The sequence below is a fragment of the Dendrobium catenatum genome, unplaced genomic scaffold, assembly GCF_001605985.2.
Source record: "Dendrobium catenatum unplaced genomic scaffold, ASM160598v2 original_scaffold_76227, whole genome shotgun sequence".
NCBI classification, from domain to species: domain Eukaryota; kingdom Viridiplantae; phylum Streptophyta; class Magnoliopsida; order Asparagales; family Orchidaceae; genus Dendrobium; species Dendrobium catenatum.
Window position 1 is genome coordinate 567,301 of NW_021394673.1, and position 10,733 is coordinate 578,033.

The 10,733-nt window shown below is 36.7% G+C and overlaps 1 protein-coding gene across 2 annotated transcripts in view; it reads left to right on the forward strand.

Annotated features, from left to right (window-relative positions):
- The first annotated feature begins 2,029 nt into the window (after positions 1-2,029).
- LOC110116585 (uncharacterized protein OsI_027940) overlaps positions 2,030-10,733 on the forward strand; it is a 15,824-nt gene continuing 7,120 nt past the window's right edge. For both annotated transcript variants that reach the window (XM_020850231.2, XM_020850230.2), the window contains exons 1-5: positions 2,030-2,168; positions 5,353-5,539; positions 5,623-5,770; positions 6,515-6,552; positions 6,633-6,693. In XM_020850231.2, the coding sequence (XP_020705890.1) occupies positions 2,164-2,168; positions 5,353-5,539; positions 5,623-5,770; positions 6,515-6,552; positions 6,633-6,693 (439 nt within the window). In that variant the 5' untranslated portion in view covers positions 2,030-2,163. The remainder of the gene's footprint in view (positions 2,169-5,352; positions 5,540-5,622; positions 5,771-6,514; positions 6,553-6,632; positions 6,694-10,733) is intronic.

Genomic DNA, 10,733 nt, shown 5'->3' on the forward strand with positions numbered 1-10,733 from the left:
AAAGCGCTCTCTGGCGCCTAAGAGATTAATGATGCAGTGCTTACGAGGAGCAGCGATATTGATGTGAAATAAGCTCCAAAACTATCTGAAGGAAGTTCAATAATCACCTCTGTCAGCTCTGCAATGAACTTGGAAGGTCCAACCATGCTACCTTCTTGGTTCTCAAATGACTCGGAAGCAGTCATCTGCATATTCGATGGATCCTCCTCATCGATGTCAGCCAAGAACTGCTCCAACTTTTCTTCCTCAGCTCCCATATCAACAATACCAGGCCGCACAAATTTAGGATCTGACCCTTCATTGACATTACGTCGAGCATCTTGGGAGCATTGCACAAGATCAGCTTTGTCAGTCGAATTTAGATGGGGCATTTTCACACATGCAGGGAAAACGTTCCCAATACCACTTCCAATGGCTTTGCCACATACTTCAATACCATTTGTATTTATTTCAGCAATGCTAAGGGTATAAAGATCATTACATACCTCCATAAAATGAGCCTCATGTGAGTTGCATTGATCACCGAATCCATTGGATGGATGTAATCAACATCTCCAGTCCCAGCATCACGACCTTTATCCTCATGGTAAGTTTTTTTTTTTTTTTTTTTCGATTTCCTCTAGGCAGTCTCTTGTGATTCTAAGCAGGTTCTCAACAGTTGAGAACTAGTATCAGAACTTGCATTCAATAAGGGAAGATTAAGCTCAAGCTCTTCTCCAGAGGTATAAACATATTCAACAAGATGTAAAGACGCCATTTCAGTTATGGATGCCTTGTTCTTGGATACTTGCTTTAAACCTTCCATAGCTTTTCCCTTTGATGCATCCTCCTTCTCTTCAAGAACTTCTTGTTTACTGTTTCGAGATTGATCAGCGACAACATGGCACGAAGTGCAATCAATCTCTTTATTTTTCTCTGTCTTCTGAAAGGCATAGTTATCGGTGTTTGATCCATGGGAGGTAGAGTACCTTTTCTTTCTTGATCGAATCTCATCATTCTCATCAGATGATACAAAGGCACTCTTGAATTTATTGTCTCTTGATACTTGCTCTGGATTCCGGGAACTTATTTGACGGCATGCGGGAGCAAATGACAGATATGGATCGAAATGCAGAGAGGAACTGCAAGATTCGGGATGCGAGTTAGTATCAGGCTTATTGGGGAGGGAATGGGATGATGCCGAAATGGCCAGATTGAGAGCGAGCGGCAATGGCGGATTGGCAGTGGTGAAATCGGACTGGCTGAAATCACGCAGAGGGTCAGAGAAAGAGTTGGGAGCGTAGGACGTGGGTCCCGCATGGGAGCTAGTCTGATCGCGAAAAGCGACATAACCGTCACCGAAGTGTTGGAACGGAGGGGAATCCCTCCACCGGAAGGGAAGCTCTAGCGGAGGGCAGTCATTAACGACGGTGGGAAAATTGCGGGACAGATGGCGTTCGCGTGAAGCGGACGAGAGGAGCGCAGAAGAAGACGCCGGTATGGTGCCGACGGCATTCAGATTCTCCTTATGGATTGAAAGGTTTTTATCTATCCGATCAAGTGATTCATTCACTTGAGCTTGATAAAAGTCAATACGGCTTCAATCATTGTCGACAACCCACCTTCCTTGGCGTCGATCGTCGTTGACCGCCAATCTTATTCTTCGACTTGGAGCATCGTTGACAACCGACCTTCTTCTGCAGTCTATCGATCTTCACAAGATCCAGGCTTTGATACCAAACTGATGTAGTTGGATCGTCGGAAGAATCGGACCTGCTTGAAGGATTTAATCCCACTCTAGGGAACAAGGATAAATTCAAGCTTAAAGCTTCAAAGACATGTAATATTCTTTATTCAATGAGCAATCCTACTACAATACATACCTATATAAACTAGTTATAGAAGATTCTAAAAAAACTTATAACAAACTAGATAAGATATTCTAAGAAATAGTTTAAGCTTAAAATGTTCCGCATTATTGTGTGGCATGTGTAACTCCCACTGAAAAAAACACTTCTCACGTGCTACTAGTTCCACACGTGCGTTTGCGGCGGAGCGGTTCATTTGCCCCAACGTCTTGGTATCTTCTGGGAGCTCTGCGAGAAAGTTAGAGAAGTTAGGCGCTGCTATTTCTTTCGTCGCTCGTACCCTTTAGGGTTTAAATTTTTAGTCCCCCACGCTAAGATGAGGTGAACTACTTTGAAGTTTAGATTCTCCATTACCTCCATTACATCGCTTGTATTTGTGTTCAATCACTAACTGACCTACTGGTCTTTCTCAATTTTGTGGTTGAGATGAAGATTGTGGTTTTGGTTCTTATTACGGTTTGATGTTGTTCGGTTTTGCCTTTTGTTTCTTAGAAAAAATGGTCGTTGAGGAGTTTTCGGCCCTTTATTTGTCCCGGCAATTTCTTTCCTTTGTCTCGTTCATTATTTTTTCCCCATCATGCATTACAAGTTAGAAAAGTGACATCTTGATTGCCTATGGAGTTTCTGAAGAGATAATGACGTTGTTTTTGGTGAATTTTCATCAGATTATTTGACTTGGCAACCTTCAATATAATCTGATGAAACTTGCATCTTGTTCGTTTAAATCTTTGGATTTCATGGAGATGAGTATGCTAACCTCCGCCTTGAAACATTCAATAAAGTTATCCATTTCCCACATTTTATATCCAGCTTTCACGGGTTCATCATTCATGAGTGGAGAAGCAGGAAGGCAAAATGAACAACTTGTAGTTGTATACTTGTATGGGCTTTCAAAGTTAGTTTCAGGCTCAGAAACTTGAGGACCAAACCTTTTGAACTTTGACGTTGGGGGCTTTATGTACATACCACTTTATTTCATACTATTTACATATTTAACATCCAAAACTTTAATATTACATTCATACCACTCATATAAAATTTTAATATCAAATATATCACTAATATATTTCATTCTTATTACCCATACCACCCTATAACCTTTAATATTTCATTTCATATACTCATATTTGTTCTATGACTGGTAGGCATATAATATTAAAGTTTTAGGTGTTATATATGTAAATAACATGAAATAAAGTGGTTTGTATGTAAATCCTCCGACGTTGGGGGATTTACATGCATAATGCTTTTGTTTGATGTGCATATTTGATATGTTGTCTATAAAGCAGTGTTATTAATGATTTATTGCAATAGCGTTGTTATTATGGTTTTTATATCACTGGTCGGTACTGGAAACCCAAAGCCAATGAGAAAAGCAAATGCTTTTTGATTTAATTTTTTGTTTGTTGCTATTATCGCTCACTAGATGGCTAAAGTAAAAATACAACTGGCTTTCTTTTTAGAATATTAGGTAAATCTGAAAGTGACATTTTACACTATATTGTGGTGCTACTAATGTCCCATAGTAATCTTATTTTGAATATGAATCAGCTTTAAGTAGATGAGGGGAAGGGAATGTTTAATTTGCTATAATTTTTTTTTGTAGTATTTTTGTGACACGCCAAATTATTTCCCTTTTCTTTTGTTCGTGATATATATTTACTTATTATATTTTTTCAAGTTAGTTTTTTTTTTAAAAAAATCATATTCCAATGAATATTCAAATTGTTAAAATAAAGGTTCAAATACATAGCCAGAAGCATTCTTCCAACACAAGAGAACCTCTATCACCTTTTTCTTATTTGGAGAGGAGGATTTTACCCAGTTTATTAATCTAATAGTTATTTTTTTTCTATAACATTTTCTTCACGTAGTTCTGTCATCCCAATATTTCTTCTTCTTCTTCTTTAATTTTACAAACGTTGAAGATTTATTTTATGTCAATAACCAATCATAAAAATTATATGAACTAATGAAATGAATACAAATTTTAATTTTACCAGTACTAGGGTTTCTCTAGGCACATTAGGGTTTATCCCAATTGTGGTAAGTAGATAAGGATTTGCCAGTATATTGCCCATAGCTGATGTACCACAACTTAACATGCTCATGATAATAAGTAGGCAAGGTTGGCTAGAATGTCACTCTCTAGTTACATGGCACAAATTAACTTTATTGTGGTGAAAAGTAAGCAAGGGTTGACTTTGTATACTATGTATATTAGAATTGCTCCATGGAATTTTGGAACTTTGAATGAGAATATAAGATGCTTGGTTTATACAAAAATTAAAAGAAGACTAGATATTTTTAATTTTCTATAAATTTAATGAAAATGGGGAAAACTTCAAGGGTATAGTGAAAATTATAAGTTTTTATATGTTTGAAAGGTCAATAATAGAAATGAGATCAAGCTATTAGTGGATAGACAATTTAAATGTAATATTGAAGTGAATAGGGTGTTTTTTATTGAGTTATTTCATTATGGGTATTATAAATGTTGTTAGTGTTTGTTCCCTACGTTGGATTATAAGATATTTAAGAAAAATTAATTTTTGGACAATGGATCACTTGGAAGCCATACACCACTATCACCTCTTCCTCTAAAATTTTGGAGTATTACTCTCATCTTTGTGTTGATGGCAAACATTTCTGAAATAGGACAATGACTGAAATAAATGAAGTAGATGGGGAGGCATTGGATTTCATAGGATGAGGCAAGAAAGTGATCAATTTGTTATGACGACGACTCAAATAATTATTCGCTCAATGATTAAAGTACAGATAATTTTGAGTTATTAAATGTGGATTTGTAGGGAATTGGGAATGAAGAAATTTAGAGTTGAACATGATGTTATAGGATATTTTAAAGAAATTTTTATATATTATATTTTGTTCTTGTGATATTTGGATTTCAATTTTATTTCACATAATTTATCACTTATCATTTTAAGTCTTGTGTAATTTTTTTGTTTCATATATTTGCTAATTTTTTACATCACAGTTCAATAGAAAATTATTATATCATTCTTTAATAAATTGTGTATTATATAAAAATCACTTTAAACTTTTATTTTCACTTTATACAATTTTTTGATTTTGAGGCTTACCGCCTCACTAACTAAAATGCCTCAATACCCAATTGCGTAATTTTAAAGCTCGGAAAAAGCCACTATAAACTTTGTTTTGACATGCAATTTCTCAGTTAATACAGAACATATGTTCTTAGAGCTTGAGTGATTTTAATTGTATGGTATAGAGAATGTAAATTAAAGAGCTTTTCAAAATTTTTAGATTATTGGCAACAAAAATGTGTCCAGGTCAAGCTTGTAGTGCGATCCTATTTACCCATGTATACTTACATAGAATTGGAGCAGATTAATTTAAAGGGCACGAAATGGTTTTTAAATAGATATAGTTTATTATTAGTTGATTTTCCTTTCTACATTTGAAAATGTGTATAAATACTCCTAACATGAGCAAATATATAATTTCCTGAATTTTTTAGTCGTTATCCTGAAGTCAAGTGGGCTCAGAGGTCTGACAAGGTCTACCTAACTATTCTTTTAGCTGATGCAAAACATGTTCAAATAAACCTTGAACCAGATGGTGTGTTTACCTTTTCTGGCATAGCTGGTTCAGAAAATATTCTCTATGAGCTGAAACTGGAGCTCTATGATAAAGTTAATGTAGAGGTAAGGATTATTTCATGCAAAAATTTTTAAATGAACCTCAATTTTCTTTTTCATTCATAGTAATTCTTCTTTTCATTTTGTAGACAAGCAAACTTAACACAGGTGTTAGGAGCATCTTTTGTGTCATAAACAAAGCAGAGAATGGTTGGTGGAAGAAGCTATTGCGTGGTGATGGAAAACTACCTCACTACATAAAAGTTGATTGGGATAAATGGGTAGATGCAGATGATGGTTTGTTCTTGCCTTATATTTATTTTTTGACATAAAATTACTCAATAGTAAGTCTATCTTACTAATTGATGCATTTTATACCTGACTTGTGAGTAATTCAACAATAGTGTAAGGGCATTGAAGCATCTGGTAATAGATAGCTACTGAGTTTATTCTATAGTAACGAAGTTTATGTTTGCCAAGTTGTATCTATTATGGTAAATTGATCAAAAATTTAGTCTTCGTTTGGGACGGTTTTTTTATTGCTTCTTAAAGCTGTTTTTTAGTATAAAAATTTTATTTGTTGTATATAAAAGCTGCTTCAAGAAGCAGTAAGAACTAAGAAAGCCGTCCCAAACGAAGCTCTTTTTTAGCTGTTTTGTGTTCCTTTTGAAAACAAAACTTAGCAATATTTTTCTTTTCTTTTTAACGACTTATCGCTGAAGTTTCAATTCTAAGTGACCAATTTGTATTATTTTCTCCTATGTATACAATTGATAAGTGATAAATGTTGGTTTTTTTTTTTTGTAAATACGAAGGAAAAAGTCTGAATTGTTTTAGTGCTTTTGCTTTTCTGATTATTATTTTCCAGACCTATTTCTGGTCTTATTATATTTGCAAAACTGCTAAATTGTTAGTAGATTGAAAACTTGTCTCGTTTGTTCAAGGGCTTAACATTTGTGCTAATGGATCCATTGCATGATGTGAGTCTATTGGATAGCTTATTAATGTGTTTGTAGGATCTAAACTTTTGACTTGTTTCAGGTCCAAATGATGACGAATTTGAAGGAATGGACTTCTCGGTAATTACAATTTTGTATTTCTTTTCCGTGACTAATTTTTTAGGTTTATACTAGTTGGTCATTTTATCCCCATTTCGCAGAAGTTAGCTAATATGGGGGATATGGATGGTGTTGACGATTTTGATGATGGTGATGCTGAAGGTAATTACTGTACTTGAATCTTATGATGAAATCATGTTTATTTGTTTGTAGATAAGCTTAGATTTCACACTGGAAATATAAGTTTATCTAATGGAAATGAATGATGGTCATACTAATTTGGCAAAATATGCCTTATTTACTCATTGAATTGTGTGTTGGGGATGATAAGGAGTAAACATCACAATGACGAAACAAGCAAGAAAGTAAAAGCAGCGGAAAAATAAAGGACACCAGGATTTAACTTGAAAAAACCCAAAATAGGGAAAAAACTACGGAGCAACACCACACCAATAAATCCACTATGAAAATTGGGAGAAATTAGTATAGATCTCTCTTCTCTCTCACTCTCTCCTTTCTTCTCTTCTCACATGCACCATTCTCAATGTCTACACTACCAAAATACAAGAGAAAGCCAAGTAAAATAACCCTAAGGGACGGCAACCCTTCAGAAAAACGAGAAAGAAAACCGTCCAGTCTGTCTCGCAGCGCTGCGGTGTAAGTTTGTGCATTGCGGCACTTAAACCTCTGTCTTGATATGGTGTGGCGTCATATTTATACCGCTGTGGTGCTATGCTCTATGTCGTTCAGCACTAGGGCGCTCGGGAACACAACACCGATGCACTTGGGTACGTAGCACCGGGGCGTTGTATGGAAAAAAAAATTTCTGGTGCAAAACACCCAAACCCAAGCAGGGGGTAAACTCCCCTCAATGAACACGACAAACTTTGAGATCCGAGACAACAGAATAATCAAATTGATCAACACAATCAGATTCCACACATAACATTGCATTTAGCAGATGTTTTGCAATACTGCTTCCAAAAAATTTTCTATGTATTTTTTTTTTTTAAATCTTGTTCTCATAAGAAGTCTATTGTTAATTGACTAAGGCTTCGTTTGGAACGAAGCCTAAATCAAATTTCTGATGCTGTGCTGGGATAACTAATGTATACTAAATGTTTGTGGGCTCCGAAAATTCGGCATCGGCCTCCGCCCGCCTTTTCTTATTTGGCGAGGGAGTTTAACGAACTAAGTTCCGAGGTAAATTTTGGAAGGCAGATGGGTTTGTAGATAAGACACTACCCAGAGATTTCGCCCTCATTTTGTGAGGACTTTATGATCTGAGTTCTGGTTTCCTATAGGCGCAAGCCCCTATAGTTAATTACCCCTCCCGCTTACGAGAGAGAACTTTCGATTAAGGCTAGTCGTCAATCAGATACGTATAGAAATACGTGTTATCTGGCATATAGTAGCAGCAGTAGGGTTGGGTATTGAGGATTGGAAGTTTGGAAATTGAAGAATTGAGCTTGGAAGATTTGAAGATTTTGATATTTAAAAGTAGAAATTGCACCATCTTGCACTTAAAGCGGATGGTGGGGGAATGGATGATGGACCCGATCAAGATCCCATGGTTCCGTCATCCCGGGCCATCGTGGTCCCTGGTCTACTTAGTCAGAGGAGGTAGTCGACCCAACCTGACAGAAGGATCCTTGTCGGCAGCCATGGGTTGCTTCGTCCAAGGAAACCTTGTAGACCGGGGTTGGTGTTTGTCTAAGGGGACAAATTTAAATCCACCTTAGCTTATAGAGGGCTTTATGCCTTATCGACCATACCCTATTGATTCATATCTCAAGGATTTAACGCCATTAAGGAGCGTATTGGTGCCCTATCGATCATATCCTATTGATTCATATCTCAAGGATTTAACGCCACTAAGGGGCGTATTGGCTCTGGCCATAACCGCTATCTGTGGTGCCATTTGGCGGCAAAACCACTCGGTTCAGAGGGCCCCGGGTCATAACCGTTTACCTGCAGTGCCATTTGGCGGCGAAACTGCCGGTTAGAGGACACGTACCACGCCCTTACTGGCAAGGGATTGTTTGAGAATGGATCTTAGCGATATTTTCGACTAGGAATTTAGCTCTTTGTGAGCCAGAGTTTATTTGAATTTGTCCACCCTGGCAGACTGTTGCGGAGGGTGGATGGGTTTTGCTTTAAGCGTTTGATAGTTGGATTTCAAATTTTAAATATTTAGAATTTGGGCTTTTTGTGGAGTTTTGGATTTTGGGGATTTTTTTTGGATTTTTGCGGAGCTTTGGAATATTTGAAATAAAAGTTCGGATATTTGTGAGATATTTGAAAAATATTTGGGGAACCCCTCCGGTTGAGATCTGCATTCAACACGGCCATCATCGGGGTGTTTAGGGTTATTTCTCTTTTGTTGATTGAACCCTGTCAACTCGACCAGGCTATTGATCGAAGATCGGGTTTCGTAGGCTTCGTGCCTTTTAATAGTGAATTCTCATTGTTATAGGTCTTGAAAGCCTAATATGGATGTTTTAAAGCAAATATACTGGTCACCGCAACTTTATATTTACTTAATGGTTCGAACCCTGTCGACTTCTATTGACCCGTATAGAAGGATCGGTTTCAAACCTGAATTCATTTGTCAACCCGCGCAGAATCCCTAGACGTCACGTGTGTACCAATAACACGCTCGCCGGGGCCCATGCGGGTTTTATAATTATTTTCACCCCTTTTAGTGTACCTATGTGTATACAATTTATAGTGCACGTGTAGGGGTATTTTAAAATATTTGTAGACACTTTTTGTCTGCTTGTACGGAGATTGCAGATCCGGTGGCGTGACGTAGCAGCTTCTGAATAGAATTGTTCGCTACTTCGTACAGGTAGACTGTCGTCCACTATTTGTTGATTTTTATAGGCGGGTCATAGTGCACTAACTAATCTCCTGCTTTTTCTTGCAAGTGCTTGAATTTTCTACGTATCGAACTCCTTGTTTGTAGAGAATACATGTCTTCTACGTAGCAAGCATTCTACGACAATTTATAGTGGTTGCACTTGACTCGGATCGACCTTCTTTCACTTGTAAGGGATCAGTGTATCCTTCCTCAAGGGGATTGATCTTAATTGTCGGAGTGCCGTTGCATTCATTGCATAAGGTTCAAGTCCCTTGCTAGTAGGAATTTACATTCTATGACATATCTCTATATCTCTTTATGGATGATACTTTGTGTATATAATAGATCTCTTATGATAACTCATAACAATTTGCATTGCCACCACCCTTTCATATGCATGAATCGGTAGGTTGTTTCATTCATCTGCATACCTCCCCGTTATTGCTTAAGGATGAAAGCATCAAATTCATTATAAGATTTATGTCATCAACTCCCAATCTTGGAAGTCAGTCATTATGCATACGAAGAATGCCTTTACTTTTACTTGTGAATGAAGCGTTGTATGCGTTGTGGATCTTCTGACATCGAGTATGTTGCATTCATTGAAGATGAACAAAATAATCGGGTCATGCATCGTTAAAACTTATCATCAAGCTACATTTTGAATCCTTCTGATTATAGTTAATTGCACTGTTGATATAGATGTTACTTATTTTCATCATTCACCTCCCTTACACATTGAGAACTTGTCTTCCACCTGCTTGCTTGCATAAGTTTTGAATGACTCAAATCTTTCTTATTCAAATTAGGATGATGGTACTTTAACATTTCATAAGAATTTTGGTTATCATTCCAAATATAGTCCCTTTATGTTCAAATTCAACTTAGGCTCATGCTTATTGTAGTTCCCTTTTAGATTCATGTATAAGTTCCTTTGTAGTCGAGTTGCGTGTTCTTGCTTGTATTTGTATTCGATGTCCAAATATGATTCGGTTCATTTGAACTTGAGTCCAATTTATTCACATCATATCAAGTTCAAGTTTAACTTCAAGTGCACTTGGTTCAAATTCTTGTCCTTTGAGTTCAACCATGTCCAAGCCTTGTTCACAAATCATCCGTTTGAATTCAAGTATCAAACTCAAGTTCAATGTCTTTGTTCAATCTGGTTCACTTGATGTATAGATCAAGCTCAAATTCTATGTCCACAAGCATTTTGTTCCGGTTGAATACGGTGTGAGTTTCTTTAAAGTCCACAAGCTCATTTGAATGTCCATTAGAAAAGTTTAACTTTTTAGTTATCATTTGCATGATTATGCTTTGCTGAGCTAAAGTTCAATTC